Source organism: Pogoniulus pusillus, chromosome 15 (assembly GCF_015220805.1).
Source record: "Pogoniulus pusillus isolate bPogPus1 chromosome 15, bPogPus1.pri, whole genome shotgun sequence".
NCBI classification, from domain to species: domain Eukaryota; kingdom Metazoa; phylum Chordata; class Aves; order Piciformes; family Lybiidae; genus Pogoniulus; species Pogoniulus pusillus.
In genome coordinates this window covers 13,773,840-13,795,264 of record NC_087278.1, presented here as the reverse complement: position 1 = coordinate 13,795,264, position 21,425 = coordinate 13,773,840, and the positions used below count along the sequence as shown (strand labels likewise).

Genomic DNA, 21,425 nt, shown 5'->3' with positions numbered 1-21,425 from the left:
AAACACTGGCAGACCAGGAATATCAGACTTCTATAGCTATCTGTATGCTCTAGTGTCAGAGTTCCATCTCTATGTATTTGCACAACACTAATCAGAGTTCAGCACATGAATTGAGGTTGCTGTATGACGCCAGACCAGACTCATCAGCCACTGTGATAGCTGAAGTAGTCTCTGTATGACGCCAGACCAGACTCATCAGCCACTGTGATAGCTGAAGTAGCATATGTAGAACTTGGAGCACAGCTTTGTAACTCATTGCAGCACCAGCAAAGAGCTTTGGCACTTCAGGTGGTGAAATGGCCTTTCCTAGCCAGTGAACACTGCAACACCATCTTGAATCCATGCTTGGGACAGGCCCAGGAAGACCATGATATAAGTCATCCCCAGAGTCCTGATTTCATAACTTTTGGGGACCTCTAGGAGTGCAGGAAAAGAGGTCTCAGGTTTGGTGCTGTAGTTTAAAGGGCTACATAAGGACTGGAGCACAATATGTCATCCTTTCCCACTGGGACAGGCAACTTCTCCCAGCAGAAGTTGGGGCTTTCCCACCCCAAGTAGTCTCACCCCCTCTCATGCCTGGATTCCTTAAAAGGCCATGTTGAATCACCACAACCTACCCATTTTTGACCTGTTACCATTGCAGGTATCTACACCACATACAAGCACAGTGCTATTGATTTCAGATGGACACAGCATTAATATTTCTGTTTATTAATTTAAACTGCTACATTCAAACATCAAAAAGACTTCTCTGACAGCTGCAGGCATGGCTTGAAGTGACAAAGAGGCACACTTTAGAAGAACACAGTCCTGTACAATCCTTCCATGCTTAACTGCTTCGTTTCAACAATCTCTGCATCCTTTGAGGAATAGCCTGTCCTTTCTTCAAAGCTGCTGTCACATCTAGGCATCTTAAAGACACCCACTTCCCTGTGTAACCAGTACTGGCAAGCTCTCTTTCCAACACCATCAGTGACCCTAGCAAAGGTCACTGAAAAGGAAAAGGGCTTCATGAAAGAGCTTCACCTGAAACAGAGCTGAAGATGGAGACATTAAGAAATCTGATCATATAAGAGAAGAAGGTTACTTACAATATTAGCTTGGAATGTGTTAGAGTAGCATATAAAGATACACAGAGTATGCAAAGATAGGCAGGCAAGGCTCTGCTGTACATTTATAGGTAATTCCACCAATCAAGAGATTTAATTTTTTTTATATCAGTTTCATGATCTTGTTTAGATGAATGATAGCTGACTAGTGCAAAAGAGCCTTTTTTGAGTTGAAATACACTTCAGATGGTCATAAATACCTATGTAAGTATTTAATTCTGACTAAGCTGTGTGGTTACCTTACAAAGAAGAGTTGCATTGGCCAGACAATGCGAAAAACCACTTTGCTATACAATTTTCAATTTCTTTAAGCATGGAAATAAGAGGGCCTTATTTAAAATGCAATTTATTTGCACTATTTAAAGCACATACACACAAGCTAATTTGTTCTGCAAGAAAATCTACTTTCAATATATTTCCTCTGCTTTTAAAATACTGAGCATGTAAATTTTTGTCATCTCTCAGTCTTGCTCCCGGTCAAGCTATGTTGTGCTGCTTTGGCTGGAGTTATTGCCCATTTAAACCTGCATTAAAGGACACAGGATCTGACATGTGGCATCAATACTCTTTAACCATTCCAGCTTACATGAAAGACAACCATGAATCCTGGGCTCTCCAGATCACTACAGATTTACTGCTGCTGTTGCTCATAACAACAGCCAGAAGCAGAGGAACGTGAAAAGCTGTCTGAGGATTAGTTCGGAAGACTTCATGCTTGAAAAGAAACTGTTTATTATGGTACCTTATGGGTCCTTTTTACAATAACAGAGAAAAATATGGGTTAAAAATAGAAGCCAAGCAGGACTGTAAAATCTACACAGACATTGTCATGAGAAAAAAAAAGATGTAGAGATAAAAAAGCTTACTTCAAAGCACAAAACTGATACCATTTTGCATAAGTATATGTCTATTGAAAAGGGTTTCAGCTGGTATCCTTAGATTAATATTATTACCCACCACAAATACAATGGAAACAGCTGTACTTTCTAGCTTCCTAAAGGCTGATGCTTACGTTAAAGCTGCACTGATTTTCAAACTAAAAATATGAGAGTGGTACAATAGTAGGTATGAGATTCATGGACTTTCAAATCCCTCTCTATCTTTGGATCCTCTAACAGAAATGTGACACTTGAGTCATGTTGGTATCATGATGCAGAATTGTTTCAAGCTGGAAATACTGCTCTGCTTTGCTTTGTTCCATTCTACTCCAATGTGCGAGTGCTGACCTTCCTCCTCCTTCAACTAGGGAATGACAGAGAGGCATTATAGAATGTGAGCCTGTTCAAAAGAGCATTTAGTTGCTCTGAGTGAAAGTTATTGGATAACATACAGAAATAGCATCCTGAGCAGCAGAGTTCTTCTCTCTCCATGGCTCAGATACTGAGTTAAGCTGGAATCACCCTTGCTTCCATTTGCTGCCTCAGTCATGCTATACTTCAGGAATGACAAAACTCCTAAGAAAGGGGGGATGAAGTTCAAGTGGGAGAAGGAAGGAAACTCGCAAATGTATCATGGCTCAGTAGCTGTCTTGAAAAACTCCGTGTTTGATACTGAATGCACTCAGACTGGTACAAAGCTAACCATGTCTTCCATGGCTTTGGTGGGGACTCTAGGCACAGATAGAGTGTGATAGAACTTGGAAGGCTCTGATGCCTTAACTAATCATTCATTTCCAAGATGTTGGCATCCACCTTCTGGATTGCAAGACTGGGAAGTTAGGAGATAACTTTGTAGCAGCACTCTCAGATAAGGACACATACAACACAAGGCAGCCTTTACATGCCAGCCTTCCACAGTGAGTAACTGAGTACATCTATTAAGAGAGTCTCCCCTTCCTATAAGCTGACTGGTCTTGAAACAACTCTGAAGCCATGATGTTACACAACATTACAGCCAGCTGCAACTCTGGGGCACAGAGTCCATGCTCTGAATAAGCAATCGCAGTGCCTTGCTTAGACACTCCATTCTGCAGACCAACGACACATCACAGCACACAGAGTCCTTGATTTGCACAAACCCTTTTGGGATCAGTAAAAGCAGAGATAAAGAGGGCCAAGCAGTATATGCATACCCTCTGAAAGGTCTTGGATTTGTAACTTCATGGGAACTTTGCAAAATTGTGACGGATTGAGGGGAAAGTTACTGTGAGAGAAAGCAAGGTGGCTTAGTTTGTTAGGCGCTGCCATCCCATTCCTGAGTCCAGGGTGGAGATGCAACCTTGGGGCTGCAGCAGACTATAGCTCTGCATGGTGGAGACCTCCTGCTAATCTTTGGCACAAAAGATAGGGAGGTTTTCCCCAGATACCCTGAATTAAGGTAATTTTTATGCATCTGTAAGAAAAAAATAGATTACTCTTTGAAGGCCAAAATAGTCAAGGGTCACCTGCAGATGTCTATTTCTCTTCTAATCTATAGTAATTAAGATATATAACATAAGCATTTATGCAGTAGACAGGAAGATAATAAACTGAGGCTAGATGAAGACTGGCTTATGCACGTGGCAGCTTCTAGTCAGTAGCCAGTGATTAACAAGTTACAAGAAGTCTTCATTTTATCTTCTGGAGGGCATTGCAAAGGATCCCCATCTCACCTGCAAAGGAAATAATCAGAGCAGTTAATTCAACTAGTAGCCCATTTCTAATATTCCTGTGTATATTTACCCTTTGAAGTCATTCCCTAAAAGAACAAGGTGAGCAAAGTGTTGCATTGGACACATTTATAAGGATCTTACTGGAGTAATGTCTGCAGTTAGCTCTTTGCCTTCATCAGCCATATAAGAATGGCTCACAAGACCAGGGCTTGCTGGCTCTCAGCAGACTAGCCAATGTTAGGGGGATAATGTATAAGGAAAAAGGCTAGGAATGTGACTAAAGCCAGATTTTTCCTTTCCTTCCTTACTAAGAACAGCTTGACAAACATCAGAACCCATAACAAGGCCTTATGACCTTTTCTAGCACCTCCACTAAACTTGATATTTCAGATGTAACAAACTACAGTCAGGTGGAAATGCTATTTTGAAGCTTGTCTAGAATTAGGGAGCAATTTTTGCACCAGAAAGGAGATACGTGTTGCTTTATCTTGGTTGGGCTCAGAGCGTTTAATGCCACCAGACAGGATCTGATTCGTGGCTACCATTTCTGATGTGAGGAACAAAAAGTAACAATTATGCTCTTCCTTACTATTGATAGTGTCAGCTAAGTTCTTCAGCTGCTTTGCGTTGTCCAAGACTTCAATCCTCTGTGTGTAAGGATTGTACCGAACAGAGAAAGGACGAGGAATCGTTTGAGCAAATTTCCTGTGGCAAAAACACAAAAAGGTATACAAACATTAAAAGCTCCTTACTATTTTCCTGGTGTGTGCATTTGCTAATGAGGGGGGTACAAAAATCTATGGGAGGAAATACGTTAAATTCTTACTCATTGATCTGAGACCTACAGCATTCTGTACACCCTTAAATCTGCATTTGTCCTTTCCACCTTTATTCTTTACTAATTATGCTACTGGCATGGCAACACTGCTCCTGCTATAGATCATGTTTGGATTTGCCAAACATGAAAACTTCATTTTCCTCTCAGTAGTGTAAAATTAGTGAATTCTGATCCATGTCTGCAATTCCTGGGGAAATAAGGTCATACATCTATGCCAACCAGGCATACCAAGGAGCAAACAAAGTGCTAACTTCTGGCCTCCAGGTTACTGCAAAGATAGAGGATAGTCAATGCAGTGAAGGAGCATTCTTGCTAACTCTTACTTACAGACTTCCCTGCTATAAAATAGTTAATTACATGGCAGAAGCATTAAGATTTTGGGGTCTTGGGAAAACATTAATTTGCATAACCACAAAACTGTGGAAAGAAGGACTCTGAAGGGGATGAGACGGTCAGAACTATTGTTCCACGCTCCTTGTAGACCCCAGCAGGATACTGGTTTATATATCTGCTTCAGATTACTGCAGTTATTGCTGAAAGAAGAAGAAAAGCATGCAGGAATTGATTATGGAGTCCAAGTACACAGACTGTGACTCAGCATGGCAAATCCCATATGTCCAGAACAGTGGAATACGTTGGGTGCCACCTCCACATTGGCCTTTCTGTTTATTCCTGATTACTACTTGCTAAGGCCATTGTCTCAAAGAGAGTTCAGTGTGAGCAGGCCACAAGGTGTGACAATGGAAAAAAATTATGTTAGCTACGATGAAAGGTTTCAGTGGCATCAGCCCAGTGTTTCTAAGAGGAGAAATCCTTCTTAGACAGTCTTCCTGATTAGCCAAGTTCCTAATCAGAAGACGGATGCCTTAAAATGAAATATTTTAAGTCAGCCTCAGAATAATTTTCCAGGGAGGTTTTCTGTTGCACACAAAGACACATAGCCAGGTGCAAGTCACAAACACAGGCACACATAGCCAGGTGCAAACCACCAACCCTCAGACCTCTGTTTCAATTTAACCCCTTTTTCAATTTGGTCACTGAAACAAATAAAGGAAGCTCCAAGACAACTCATATAGAGTAAGGCAGGATCTTCCACTTTCTCAAAGAACAATTAAGGAGGTATCGAGAGGAAGCAAAAACTGTGTGCAGGCTGTTAATAGCACAAACCAGAAGAGAATGCCATCTTTCTCAGGTATTACACTGGAAAAAAAGGGCGAAAGGAGATGCTACATGCTTTTGGCAACTGAGAAAGCAGCAGAGGAGGTAGCTAGGAAGCCTAGGGGAGCAGAACGTCTTGGATATCAGTATGTGATTATCTGTGAACGGGAAGAGAGAGAAGAGACTGTAGGTCTGACACAAGTCCCTGTGCAGCATCTCCAAGTGAAAGATTTGTTGAGTTTGAACCAAGGCTGACCCCCAGTGGCTTGGCCAGCATCCAGGAATACAGTGGCGTTTTTTAAACAGAAATAGAAATACTGTTGTGAGATGGAACCCAAGCTGAACGCTAAACACAGTCTGAGACATTTCTGTTTCAAGAACCAGAAATGAACCTGGACAATTTGTTGAACTGGAACGGAATCTGTATTTGAGTCACAGATGGCTGAAAGATTTGCTGCATAGCCCTGCAGTCTTGTAAACACACTGCTGCTAACAAACTGGAGGCTCTGTATTAAACTAACCACACAGGCCTTGGGACTGGGGTTATCAGGCTTGCTTCAAGTTTTGTTAAGCTGTAATAACAACTGTCTAATGACCATACAGTCATTACCTAATTTGTTTTAGTTTTGCTTAATTCTGAATAATTGTGTGCTAAATTGCCTACCATTAACAATTTTATAAAGGCAGGAACAGTAAGTACTTATGCTGTACACACTGAACTTAAATAGTACTGATGCAGCATAGGTTGATAACACAGGCCTTAAAAGGGCAAGCATAGGATGGTGCTGGTGGTTCCTGGGTTATCAACAACTCCTGGCTGGTCAGGTAAGTCACAGCAAAACAAACTTAGGAGCTGAGAGAAAAAAAAAAAAAAAACCCAAAGCAAAAACCAACAAACCAACAGCTTTAGAGGAAACAAAAGGGACAAAGAAAAGAATATTTAACATAAACAGTAAAGTCAAGTAGCACAGATTTGCAGACCAGTGTAGAAAGGGCAAGATGTAAAGCATGTTAGGAAACATTAACATAGCCTTGGGGAAACCTTGGGCTGAGAAGGAAGAAAGGAAGTATCAACATCATCCAACTCCTCACAAGAAAGAAGAAACTTCATTCATTATTATCACAGCCCCGCTCTGAAACTTTCGAGATGTTGATTACTTGCCAATTTCATGCCTGCTCCTGTTCCCCCTTCCCTCCTGCCCTGGCTAAAACTGTTAACTCACAAAGTAAAGAGTGTGCATAACTTCAGAGGAAAAGTAGATACTCAGAGATTCTTCACATAAGAATTTTTAACTCTACTAATCTTAACGAGGTTTGTTTTGTGTTAATTAGCTTTGACTCTAAGCTTTTGTATTATTGCAACTGCACTAATAATATCTTTGTGTTTCTTTTTGTTGTACACATTAATTTCTTAATTATGCTGACTACAAATTCTTGACTTTGTGAATGAAGTATATTCCCCTTATTGCTTATAAAAAGATTTTGAGTGTAACAACTCTCTTTAGGCATTGCACAGCCTTATACAATGCCTCTCAAAACATCACTCTCAATCCAAAACCTTGTAAGGCAATGGGATGCATTGTATTTGTGACAAGAAACTGTCTTCTGTGGGATGAGTGGGTTACCTTAGCTTTTCTTTTGCATCTTGAAAACTTTCAGCAACATAGTAGACAGGCTGGAACTCAGTAACAGGATACTTCTGCACAGAAGTCTTCTCCAGGACAAGAGGCTGAATCTCAGGCTCACTTGATAAACAATACTACAAGCAAAAGGTAAGAAATTTATAACTATTAAAAAGTGCTTGAATTTGCTGTGGAGAAAAAAATATGGAGCTACTGAATTCCATCTAGTTTCAGACAGAAAATTGTTGCTCCCCTGGAATACAATGACAGTGTCACCAGGAAAGAATCAGGTATGAGTCCCCTGTGTATATATACACTGGCACATTCATTAGAGGTTTTTAATGAAGTACAACATCTCATGCTGCTTCCAGGCACAGGGTAAAAAGTAAAAAAATAAGGATATGAAGACATTTAGCAGTAAAATTCAAGCAATTATAAATGTCTTTGAAATGTTGTCCTATAGAACACACCTGCAGCTCTCCAAACGAAGACAGCAGCCCTGCGCCATATGCCTTCAGTGAATCACCTTCCTTACACAGTCCAAACTCCACTGTAAACCAATACACCTAAAGCAAAATTAGACAGAACCATGACTCCTCAATGAGAAAGAGTAGGTGCACATCACCAATTTGAATACATATGGAATCTGCTTTTCTATTTAAAATGTTGCCACGTGTCAAGTATCAACTGTATAAATACAATAAACATCCCCACAGACTGGAATTCTTCTTCTCAAAGGGGCATAGTGCTTCAGAGTGCCAGCAAATCAGTTCAGCTCTCTGACAACACATTTGTGTTTTACCGTGCTTACATTTGTTAGCACAGTGGAGACAGTGAAAATACAGCAACAACATTTCATTTTGGCTGGCCAAAGCAGTTAAGTTTCAGTGCTAGCTGATAGAGGCTTGTCTGCAGTTTCATAAAGAGGGTGTCCAGCTGCAGCAGCAAGAGAGAAAATGGGCTGCTAGAGCGATATTGGAGGAAGATGATGTGTGGTCTAGCTTGACTACTTGGTCTGTCATTTTGAAAAGCTAACATCTCTGGCTCAGAAGAACTATTTCATCTGTCAGAAGGTGCAAAGTTGGTGCAAAGTTGGTGCAATGCTTTGCCCACATGTGCTGCCACCAAGAATGCTGATCTCATGGGCATATACTTGGTTATATTTAAAGCCTGCAACTCTGGATCTCAGTAATCTCAAAGTAGGATCCAGATGAGCCACACTGACTGCAGAGCACATTATCTGGCTGGCAGGGTGGAAGAGACACTTGCAGGTAGAACAGCTACTGAAGCTGCCTCCTAAAATTTCCTGTGGGGATGTAGTAATATATCATCTCTTCTTGCCCAATATGTTTGTGCTGGAGGAAATCTTGTCTGTGCTTCTGTGTTTAATCACAACTGTCACTTCAAATACAGTGTCAAAGCTATTTTCTTTTAATACAACTGCTTCAGGGTAAGGTTCTCCAATCACAGACTTCACTCTGTTCCCATTCAGCTCTATGGGAGTTCTATCAGTGACTTCAGTGGCAGTAGAATTAAGACAACACAGAGTGCTTTAGAAAAGTGATCCCTCACTTATTAAATTACCGTAGCAAGTTTCTCGATGAAATCATCTGGAGCTCCCAGAGATGCCAGTCCAATTTCCTGTAACAATAAACCATTAGTCTTCCAGCTGTTTATTGCAAACATTCTTCCTGTCTCATCTTAAGTAATTTCTCACATTTTAAATGTTACCATTGCTTACTACCACACACAAATGTTTACAGGACAAGTTCCTATCATGCAGCATCAACTCTAAACCATAAATCTCTGCAGCAATGAACAAAAGGTCTTGTCCAAATGTCATTTACAAGGCATGATCCTTTATGCCCTGGTACAAAGCCCAGTGAAGTCAAATAAAACTTTCCTCTTGCTTTGACAGACTTTTGATCAAGTCTACAATGCACATCTGAGAGAATGATATGGTCTTAAAGAGGTAAATCACTCACATCTATACACCTTAAATATTTAGCTTTGTTTTGATAGGCCTAGAGTTTCTCCTGGGGCCTTGAATGAGTTGGGTTGTTTTTTTGTTTTTTTTTTTCTGAATGAGAGAGTATGATTTGAAAGAGCTTATTCATGCTTTGGGAGCTGATAGAGACTTTCCTGGGAGGCAGTAATGGCTGGGTTGGTTCAGAAGATAGATACACAATACTGTATACACCCAGGTACCTGTCTCAGTTTGCTCCTGTGAGGACTGCACAGTGCAAACATCAGAATGCCACACACACATGCCAAGACCATGGAAGCAGGCAACACCATGTCAAATTCTAACAAGCCAAAGGGTAGTAGAGCTTATCTTGAAGGAAACCTCGGGTTTGAGAAGGGGCAGAGCCTGAGGGCAATACTGAGAGGTTGCTACCTCCACCAAGTCAATTTTCATCTTTTGAGCAGGATGTCACATCAAGTCCATTTTTTTTTAACTTCCTGACCAACTGACCTTTCTTTGTCTTTTCATGTTTTCTGGTAAGATGCAGACAGAAGTTTGCTCCTTCACTGAGGTTTGGCTTCTTTTCCAGAGACATTAACACTACTAAAGACTCTTTTCCAGCCTTCTGCCATGCTTTCAGCTAAGACAGTTTCTCACTTTACACTGCCTCCACTGTGGCTTCAATAGAAAAACAAAATGAAACAAAAAGTCTCCACTTTCCCTAACATTTGCAGTAATTCATCTGACTCATGAGCCATTTCACTTTGCTGAGAAAGATCAACATCTACAATAACTTTTTTAGCTGGTGGCCTCTCAGTGAGTTTGCCTGTAAAAAACTGCTCACAGGACCTTTGGAGTTTGAATGTATGAGTTCACCTGAGTGGTTTGTGCCAAGATTTCAAGCAATAAATAAATAAATAAATGAGCCTCAACCACTCTTGAAAGAGTATTCTTAAAGGTGAATCCACCCCACACTTCATAGGTTTTGGCTCATCCTCTGAACCACCTAGTCTCTGATGTGCTTGACTTTATTAATAATATCATAGAATCACAGAATCATTTGATTCTATGACATTAGAATGGTTTAGGTTGGAAGAGACCTCAAAGATTATCCAGTTCCAAGGCCGTGCCATAGGCAAGGACACCTGCCACTAGAACAGGTCTCTTAAGGCCTCATCCAACCTGGCCTTGAACACCTGCAGGGAGGGAGCATCCACAACCTCCCTGGGCAATCTGTTCTAGTGTTTCATTACCCTCACTGTAAAGAACTTCTTCCTAACATCTAGTTTAAATCTCCCCTCTTCCAGTTTAATATAAGCTCTGAGTAACTTACCTGGGAAAACTGAGCAAAACTGGGATCAGCAAAAAGAGGCACATGTCCTAGTAGCTCGTGACAAATATCACTGCAGAAAAACATCATATTTTAATGACTTGAATTTAGGAAAAGTCCATCAATGTAGGATGAACATAGTCAAGAGTGCAATGCTTTTCTCCTACCATCAAGTAATGCTCAAGACTCAACAGGAAAACATTTTGCTCTAAAATTACTCCTGTGATAGAAATGCTTGCACAATTCAGAGGTTTTGGTGCTTTTATTATCACATATCCCTCAGGTGAAGAATTATACATTATTTGTTTTTCCTTATCAAAGAAAATCATCCATTCAACTGCCAACCCACCTCAGAAAAGCCCAGAGAGAAATTGCCCCACTAAAAGGCACATGGACTCTTCAGTCTCTTTAGACAAAGCCCAGGCTACTTAGACAATTCACTAGGGTGTCAACATGTACCCCAAGAGCTCAACTCCAATCTTTCTTCAAGCCCACAGCCTCCCACTCATGCTTCCTCAGACATGACTATTTTCATAACGAAGTTGGCAGCTGGACAAGCATATCTGGGGAAGAACTCACATAGAGACAGATAGATGTTTCAAAGTCTGAAAAGTGATTTGCCAAGATTGAGAGGGAAGAGAGATGAGATACTCCCAGGAGGGCCAGGTCTGTAGAAGATATTTCAGCCTGTGTCTGTCCAGGATGAGAATGGGGTGAGCAGGGAGGAAAATCAGAAGAATGAAGGATAGAAAAACACAGGGGGAAAGCAGGTTGTGAGAAGGAGTAGGAAGCGGGGAAATGGTAAGGGACAGGAAGAATTGAAGCAATATAGAGCAGAGGAAGAAAACTGTGTTGTAAATGGTGAAAAAGGACAATGGAACAAGGACAGAAAGAAAACATTACAGAATAAAGCTGAAAAAGAGAAGGGATCAATGATCTGGCTTCCTGTCTTGCTGCCAGAAGCTTGCCTGCAACATGTTGAGTCATTCCAGCATTAGAATTCACACCGTTTGGGTGCTAATAGCTAAGTTAAATGCCTTTTTACACTGTTCTCTTACACCCCTGCCACCACACAAGCATTCTTACAGTAGCAAAACTGTCTCATCTGTCCCATAAGAACTTGCAGGAGAGGATGCAGCTCACTGAACAGAATAGAAATCTTCAGAAGATATTTTCAGGAGAGAGCAGTCACTTGGTCATTCTTCATTAGCTCTGTTCCCAGGAGTGCTCCAGAGTTCCTCGCAGTTATTGTCAGCTGAGCTGGCCCTGTTGTTATCCTATTGTAACTTTACACATGTTCTATATCGAAGTACTTACGGCTCTGGTGTGTACATGGGTTTGGACGCGTGGCGGATATACTGCGTAGAGTGGAATACTCGGAATGCCAGCCCAGCCAAGAAATCCCGAGAGGAGAGCAAGCCTGCAACAGGGCGCAGGCGAAACCCTGTGCAGCCTGAAGGGACAAAAAACCCCCGACATCTTAAAAACAGTTAGTGTGCTTGATGTATCCTTTTCTGGGCTACTCAGAGTGGAAAGAGTTTGTTGACTGTTTTCTTTGCTCTCCTTGTGTTAAATATCGAACTGTGAAAGAGTAAGGTATTTTCCACCCATGTACACCACCATCACAGTATCTGAGCATCTGTACCATTGCACCCCTGGAAGTTTTAGCTAGGGGCCTGGGACACAGACTAAGTGACCTTGAGTACTGTGTCCAGTTCTGGGCTCCTCAATTCAAGAGAGATGTTGAGGTGCTGGAAGGTGTCCAGAGAAGGGCAACAAAGCTGGTGAGGGGCCTGGAACACAAACCCTATGAGGAGAGACTGAGGGAGATGGGGTTGTTTAGCTTAGAGATGAGGAGGCTCGGGAGTGACCTCATTGCTGTCTACAACTACCTGAAGGGAGGTTGTAGCCAGGTGGAGGTTGGTCTCTTCTCCCAGGCAACCAGCAATAGAACAAGGGGAAGTATGGGATGGATGTTAGGAGAAAGTTCTTCACAGAGAGAGTGATTTGCCATTAGAATGGGCTGCCCAGGGAGCTGGTGGAGTCACCATCCCTGGAGGTGTTCAAGAAAAGCCTGGATGAGGCACTTAGTACCATGGTCTAGTTGACTGGATAGGGCTGGGTGCTAGGTTGGACTGGATGCTCTTGGAGGTCTCTTCCAACCTGTTTGATTCTATGATGATTCTATGATGATGATGATGTGCCTAAGCACCATAGGGAGCCTGTGATAATTTAGGGATTGCTTTTCCACCTCTGGAAGCACCACCTCAAGTGAGACCTGAGGCCTTTCATTTGATTTGATGCTTCTATATGCTTTAAACTTACTCTGCAAGAATTTGGAAATATCTTCAAGCTGGGGAATGTTGTCCTCCCTGTAGCCACAGTACTTCTCCAGTAGTGGGAACACGTGGTTGTGTTCATAACAAGCATGAGTTGGATAGAGAGTCTTCAGTTCTCTGAAGACAGTACCCCATGTTTTCTTTTCTTCTTCTGTGTAGATGACTCGAGGAATAGGTTGGCCACTGAAAAGAAAATGGATACCTTCCACAGGAGTGACAGAGAAAACGTTCAATGCCAGCAGCAGCATCACATTTAGGAGCTTTATATGAACTGGTTAGGAGCAGCTAGTTCAAAAGGGGAGGTGCATTAGGCCTGGCATGCAGGTGCAAAGGGAGGCTCACTTGTCCTTAGACACAAGCTGGGAAGGAATCTCTTGACCTCAGCCAATTCCTTGCATTATTGTGATAAAAAGTAAATTAGCGCTTATTTGTCTTATGAAGATGTTCTTCTAAAAATATTTGCTGTCTGTTGATTTCCATTTATTTTCATTTTCAGATATGCAGCAGCTGTTGCATTTCTTGCTCTAATGCACATTACATTACTTGGTTTGGTCGCAACAGGGAACCTATCAGCTCCAGAAAACTCTGCTTCTTGGAAGAGCAGAGAAATTCTGATCTATGGATTATGTTGTAACAGATGCAGACTGCAGCCAGTTTAACTTTTTATAACTGCAATGAGTAGTTTTGAGTCAAATTTCACCCTCAGGCATGCATATGCTTAGCTCATGTTGAAATTAACAAGAATTAGACAATCACAAGCAATGTAGTTTGGCCTCCTGTGAACAGTCAGTTCTTTAGTAATAATGACAGGTCCATTGGTGAATCCAGCAGCTTTGAAAATTCAAAGAATTTTTAAGTACACTAATAGGGTTAACATCACTGCTGAAATAATGCTGGAGCCTTTTTAAGCCTCAGAGATCCATTGTTAAACTCCTGATGACACTTCACTATCTCCTACTCCCTCCTTTTTGCCTTGGGCCCCAGGGCAGCTTCTCTGGAGTATCATTATTTCCTGTCTCTCTGTATCAACCCTCCTTGATCTGTGAAGCTTCAAACATCATCCTGAATTATGAGGATTTCTGGTGGATTGTTGTCCCTGTTGTCTCCTAAGTAATTCTCAGCTACCTTTCAGGGCTACAAGGGGGAAGCCTTGGCTTAAAAAACTTGCAAATTTCAGTTTAAAAATTTCAAGGATTAACAGGGCCAGAAGTAAAGCAAGGCAAAGGGAAAAGGCAAACTAAAAGTAAAGTCATGGAAATTAAACATTCAACAAAACAAATAGATAAGTGTATCAAGACAGAAGGCAAAAGATCAAAGGTGGAGAGGCAAACAGCTGGAAGAAAGGGGACAAAGTAGATGTAAAAGAATGAACACAGAAGCTGAAATTGATAGCGGGAAGAAAGGTACAAGACAAGCAACAACAGACCCACCTCACCTTTATGGCTGGGTAGTACCTTCACAAGCAAAGTACATTTACCTTTTCAGATATTTCACATGAAGCCTGATAACTTTGATTGTCCCTCTCCTCTTGTTCTCTGCCCAGTTTTCTGCATCTCTGTCTTCCCATGCTGGAGAAACCCCTTTGACCTCTCATCCCCACTCTAGACCCTGAAAGGCACATCTGCCAGGTATAACACCTGGGGTAAAGACATCATAAATTCATTTGAGCCTTCCTGAATCAACACCCAGGCACAAAACCCACACGCCTCCATTCCAAGAGTTCCAGAAACGTAGCTTTGTCACTGTTTCTAATTGCAAAATCCCAGAACTTGACATAAAAAGGTACTCTGGGGACATGGATCTTGGTCTGTATAAGATCTATTTCCAGTGTGTCCAAGAACCTGGTTAATAGACCAAATATTAATAAATTACATCTTGGAATGTGATAACTTCACCTTTCTAGAACAGTTTTAGTTTGAATCTTGGGGGAGGAGGTGCTTAACATGGGGTTTGGTTTATGTTATTATGGGTTGAGTTGAATTTGCTGCTGTCATGCCAGCTTCGAAATCAAAGTTCTGGCTGGAGCAACATATCATGGAGTGTGAAGTTTAGATTGTTACATGAGAAGCTTTGTGTTCTGGCTCTGCTTTTGGTTTCGAGATTTGGGTTGTTGGCTTTTTCGTGGGGATGGAGGCGAGTTGGGGGATAGGGGGAAGCCCCTGGCTTCAGCTACTGCTTCTGCATTTTTGCTGTGCTCTTCTGCAAAGAGGCTAAGGTAATTGTGCATCTTATCATCTTATTAAACTCTCTTTATCTCAATGCAGAGGGGGGGTTGTGTTGCTTTCTCTTCCATCTGTGTGTAGAGAGGAGGGCTTGCGAGAGAAGGAGGATTTGGTGAAAGCCTGCGAGCTAGAGACCACAATTTGCCAAAAAGGCAAATCTTCAGCAGGACACCTATTAATGGACATAGATCCATCCAAATCTGGCCACAAAGTCTCATCCAAATTTTCTAGCTATGAACTGGGCTCCTGACTTTTTTCATCTGATTTTTTTCACTATCAATCAGTCCAATTTTGTCTCTCTTTTTTTGATTTGATTATTAGCTCTTTGGCTGAGGGACTATTCCTTGAGGTCCTGTACAAAGTGCAGCCCTAATTGTACAACATATGTTACCTTAGCCTTTGCAATCACAATTTTTACCAGTCTCAGCAGGAATTTTGCCCAGCAGTACTGACATAAATGAAAGGCTCTGGGAACAGAATTTTATCTCCTCCAGATCTGATCACTGAAAGCAGCCAAGCAAGCCTGTTCTAACTGAATTTATCATTTCCATTTATTTTTCTTGGGAAGTAAGAGCTCAAATTGCTGATGCAGCTGGGTCAGACATGATACAAGTAGAGTATCAGGCGCTGGATTAGCATCAGAACCGTAAGTTATTCATTATTTAAATAGTGTATGCAGCTCCTGCTTTAATGTAAGCGATCAGCGCTCCTCCCCCAGCCCCGTTTTAATGGGGAGAAGACCAGAAGCAGCTTTATTCAATGCTCAGGTCTTTGTAGTAGCAATGGAGTCCCTGCTCAATTAGACAACAAAGCAGGGGAAGAGCTGTGTTGTGGAGAAAGAAGGGAGGTGACATTCTCTTTTGAATGTGTGGCTGGAACAATTTACTTTTGTTTTACTGTGATTTGGGCATAAATGAGTGAACAGGAAGCTTTAAACACCAACAACAGCGAATAGAGACGCCAACAACAGCCATCAGAGAACCCAGCAACAGGAGGATACTTTTGGAAAACCAGGACTTGCCAACAGAGTAAAAGCCTTAGGAGACAGCCGGAAACATCGGCTTGGTCTCTGCCCACACATTGAGAACTCACTGTCTGTAGTTGTAGGCAATATCTGCAAACTCTTTCCTCCGAGCCCGATACACAGGATCTTTGAACCCCTAAAGAGAAACAGCAATGGTCAATGCTTGCATAAATGCAGATGATGAATAGCATTCCTCTCACTGAGCATCCTTGGGAGTGGCTGGTGCTCTCCCAAGTGCAAGAGGGCGATGTGGGAAGCTGCCGCCATACCGCCTGGTTACGCTCACACAGAGCACTATTCCTTCCCAGTTTGCAGGGGCCAGCAGAGCAGCCATTCAGACTCATCCTCCCAGCACCTCTCGCTGCTCAAATATCTTCATTTTCTCATTTTCACTTGCTAAAAAAAAAAAAAAAAAAAAAAAAAAGAAACCTGCTCCTTTAGGGCATCAGCAAGGTGCTCCCGCACAAGCAATACACAGAATTCACAAGTGCCCTGATAACCATGTCCTTCTGGCTTCTCACAAAGCTTGTTGAAGTTCCTGGCCCAGCTGAGCTCATCTAGAGAAGCACAGCTAAAATACATTTGAAACACACTCATCCACTCAATCAGAATTTTAGGTGGATTTTCAGCATGAGCCGTGCTTAAAGATGCTCATTTGCAAACTGTTGGAAGAGCAGTAGGCACTTGGCAGCTTTAGCCCTAAAAGCCCTATTTGCTCTACAAATTTGACGATCTGAAGGGATTTAATTCCTACAGAGAATGTCTAATAGGCCTTGTGGTTAGGAGACTGACCATTGCAGCTAATTACCAATAAAACTAGGGGTAAAAAACATAATCTCTAAATCTTCATCTAGGATAATGACTCTCTTATCACAGTGTGCCTGCTATTTAGACTAAATGTTCCTCAGGGCTAAGAGTGGAGAAATGTTCTTTCAAGTTAGGACACGCTTCTGTAGTACAAACAGCAACAACCCACTGGGTACTGAAGCATTTCACAAGTGTATCTCTTAGTGGTGTACGACACAAATTAATTGAGGGGCCATGAAACACAACCAAGTACAGGAGATGGCTAAAGTCAAGTGGAGATCTAACAACACAGTCAGAAAGAGACAATCAACGGCCTAAACATGCACTGCCCAAGACTAACCTGGCATAGAGGGTTTTGTAATTAAATCCCATATCACTTAACTACTCAAAACGCAGGCTTCTTTAACTTCTCTTTCTTTCTGCACTCTGTGTACTGCCACACCTATTTACCCAGGCAGCTGGATTTCCTTTTTAAGGCATAAACTGCTCACTAATTCTAGGAACTAGAGCAGAGACGTTTAGTTCCTTTTAGTATCTTTTTGTTCTGTGTTCTCTTTTCAAATACAATCTTGGTCTATTCCTGCATGACACATAAGGGGCTATTGACTCAGTGTACCTCCTTTCATATGACCACACTGAACATCACGAATCATTGTACATGATACATAGCACATCTCAAATTAAGCAATAGGTAGTGAATGACTAATCACCCCATCTCAATTAAACTAATAGCAGCAATTTTTGTTGTGCTGCATGTAATTTATTTATAATCACCCTATCTCAATTAAACTAATAGCAGCAATTTCTGTTGCACTGCACGGAGCTCAGTGTGTTTTGACAAATGAAAATAAGTTGTTGTTTGCTTGGAGACAGAATTGAAGCAGGAAATATTCTTGTATATGTAAAAGCTGAAAAGCTGTTGAATAATATTTTTTAGCAGCTAATCCAATGAACAAAACTTTCTGACCCTACCACTTAAACCACGAACTTTTCGAAACAAGGATCTTGGGTTTTGTTGTCTTTCACCATACAAGAATCATGTCAGATTTAACAAGCACATAACCATAATCAAAGATAAAAAAGCCAAAACAAAGCAAACCCAAAACCAGTGTTCCTGTTTCTGGGATATTGTGTATTGCTTCTGAAGTTTTTGTTGCTAGTGATTCACAAAATGAGTCTGAAGTCACCAGATCAGAGCCACCTGGGAAAACCAGAAGTGTCTTTGCAGTACCACAGTATCACAGTATCACCAATGTTGGAAGAGACCTCATAGATCATCAAGTCCAACCCTTTACCACAGAGCTCAAGGCTAGACCATGGCACCAAGTGCCACGTCCAATCTTGCCTTGAACAGTCCCAGGGATGGCGACTCCACCACCTCCCCAGGCAGCCCATTCCAGTATCCAATGACTCTCTCAGTGAAGAACTTTCACTACGAATTTTAAGGTCTCCTGGTATTTGCTAGAATTAAAACAGCCTTTGGCTTGATTTACTTCAGCACCAGGGATTGAGCTAATTCTAACTCTAGAAATGTGATACTCTTCTTGTCCTAATCATGTCACACTTAGTCTACTGGACATGTCCTAAAGCAGAGCAGATGTAAATGACAGGAACATATTGGGCCAAATAACTAGAAGCATATTAAAAATATAAAGCTCTGGTTCTTACAGGATGATCAGCATCCAGTTCTGCTCCGTAACTTAGGATCTGATTGGCAAACCTGTCCAGCTCCTCGATACTTCTTGGGAACCACGGCACTGCAAAATAGAAAAGAAGCAGAGACTTCATTATTTGTTTGAGGCCACCTTCTTGTCTTTCCATTTTTATACTATAAAGGAATATAAGCAAGGGGCTAAATTCTTTGGACAGTAATGGTCTTTCCCTGTAGTACAAGAACAAGTCCTACAAGTTGTCTTGAATTTGTGGCTGGTTTGCACTTTTGGAAGAATTTAGAGCATCGGGAATGTGTAGTGCTTGGTGGAGAGCTGGCTTGTAATGTTTATTATTTTCTGTTTATTATTCTGGTCTCTTCATTTACCAAAAGGTAGCATTTTTTCCAGAGTATCCTTCCTTTCACAGCAGCCAGAATCAGCCATTTCAGAGGAACAGCAAGAAATTCCATTGCAAGGTTACGGGACTATTTGACCCTCTGAAAATCTCTTTCTAGGACCTACTTGGTGGCCTCTCTTAAGGCCACCAAAGATGCTGAAATAAAATTTATAAATGGCACCCTAATACCTCAGACAGGCACTGGATAACTGCAGTCCTTATACAATAATGTATTAATTTAATTAATATTTAATTTATATACTTTCTGCTGCCTCATTCTCACATTTTTGGCCCTTTGATCTAGCTGCCTTTTTCCTTTTTTTTTTTTTTTTTCTTTTTTTTCTTTCCCTTCCCTTCTGTTTAAGTCAGATGCTGCAACCATGCCTGAATTTAATAGCCTGGGATGAACTTCTGACAGATAAGACTCATTGCTCTTTGAGCCCACGTACACATCCATCTCCAAGAAACTCTGCAGCACTTACCAGTTCTTTACATGCAATATTAAAAATTATCCCCTTTTGTTTTAAACTTGATTATTTCATTTGATGTTAATTAGTTCCTGCAAACAAACATAATGTGTTGTTATTCACCTTCTCCAGGCCACCTAGGATTTTATAACTCTCTGTCAGATCCTCCATCTACCACTCATCTTCCTGGCTGAAGCTGCCTGTGTATTTCAAGCAGAAAAACCGTGGGCTGTCTTTGAGCACTCTTATCACTTCTCTGCACCGCTTGCAGTTCTACCACACTTGTTCTAAGGATAGGGCACAAAAGTTCCATCTGAGTGTGTACTAGACACTTGAGCCATGCAACCATGTCCCATATGCTCCCTACACTGAGTACAAGTCAGCAATAAGGATTTCAAGCCTACTACCACCCAAAGATCTTCTGATCCCAGCCATGGGGCTCTTGGCAGTCTATCAGGAAAACATTTGCATTTCTTTTAGTGCCTTTCTTGCACAAATGGGTGTCACTTGCTCGGTTAGTGCTTGGAAAGCAGCTCGTTGACTGTGTGTGTCTCTGCTCAGCTGGGAGGACTGCCATTCAGCCATACCTCCCCGTCTAATTTTGCAGCTTGTGCCTAGTGAACATGACCTCCAGCTTTGCAACTGCTGCATGAGCTCCCTGCAGCGCCTTGCTGGCGCGGCTCATCCCAGACCTGGTGGATCACCTATGGGCTAAGAGGATCGCTCTGTCTCCAGAATCACTCAGCTTTGCTTTCTGTTGAGCTTAACAACACGGAGAGCGTTTGCGGTTCTGTTTCTTCAAGCACCTGAGGGGCAAAAGGCAGCAGCAGCAGATTTACAAGACACATTTGGAGTGGCTGCAGCTCAGCCCGACGCAGAACGCTCGTTCTGGCTGACCTGAGGCACCCAGCAGCCTGTCTGCATCCAGCACTGCCGCTGGGAGCTCTCGGGTTTGTTTCAGCCGGGCCGAGGAAAGCAGGCAGCTGCTGGCTGCCAGCCAGGGGAGGTCTCGGGCTAAGCGAGCTGCAGAGCCCCCGACCAGCAGCACCGCAGTGTTCCCAGATGTCCATCGCCTTCTCTTCCCCGGCAAGCTCAGGTTTTGTGCCCGCTCCTTCTGCGTTGCCCGGGAAAGCAGGCCTGATAAAGTCACTAGATGGCGACAGCAGCCTCTGCAAGGCCTCCCCGAAATGACTATTGCTGCCCGGACCGGCGCTCTCCTCTCTTCTCTAGACACCATTACTGCTGGCAACCTTCCTGTGCCTCCCACCCTTCCAGTTCAAACTAGTCAGAGGGAATGAGTAAAACAGGTGTATCTGAGTCCTGGAGAGGAGTCACTACTCATACCATGAGCACATCCATCTGCCCGTGATTTCTGTACGGCAGCCAGGCACCTATCCTCTCTCCTGGCTCTGCCGCTGAGCTGGGTGCGCCGGTCGGGGAGTCACTTCACTGTTGTACTTCAGACACCTCGCATGAGACACACTGATGTTTTGAAAGTAGGTAGTTGAAGGGGGAAGCTGCCTGGCAGATTCACAGCAAAAGATCTGTCAGTATTGGAGCAAATAACACACCATGACCTTCATGGTCGGAGCTGCACAGGCAGATTGGTGTGCAGTGGATGTCAGTGGTGATGTCTGCAAGGTTTTGCTGCTTTGAATCAGAAAGGGCTAGGTGAGCACTATGTGAATCATAGCAACTTCAAGAAGGGAGAAAAGGATATAGAATAGTCACTTACTTTCATTAAACACATTTTATTCTCAACATCCCCAGAGTACAGCTCATGATGAAATCTGGGACAGACTGGCTCCTGGACTAAAGCAGTATGAGTCCCAAGCACGGAGATAGGTGGCTTCTTTTTATCCCTACTCATGAGTAACAACTTGCACTCATGAAGCTCCTGTAGG

General features: G+C 42.3%; 1 protein-coding gene across 1 annotated transcript in view; it reads right to left on the bottom strand.

Moving 5' to 3' along the window:
- Window positions 1-3,548: 3,548 nt before the first annotated feature.
- Window positions 3,549-21,425, bottom strand: part of PAH (phenylalanine hydroxylase) — a 41,028-nt gene continuing 23,151 nt past the window's right edge. Inside the window, 10 exon segments of the mRNA XM_064154815.1 lie at window positions 3,549-3,699; window positions 4,289-4,404; window positions 7,321-7,454; window positions 7,788-7,883; window positions 8,902-8,958; window positions 10,617-10,686; window positions 11,931-12,066; window positions 12,939-13,135; window positions 16,267-16,334; window positions 18,674-18,762. Coding sequence (XP_064010885.1) covers window positions 3,656-3,699; window positions 4,289-4,404; window positions 7,321-7,454; window positions 7,788-7,883; window positions 8,902-8,958; window positions 10,617-10,686; window positions 11,931-12,066; window positions 12,939-13,135; window positions 16,267-16,334; window positions 18,674-18,762 — 1,007 coding nt within the window. The 3' untranslated portion in view covers window positions 3,549-3,655.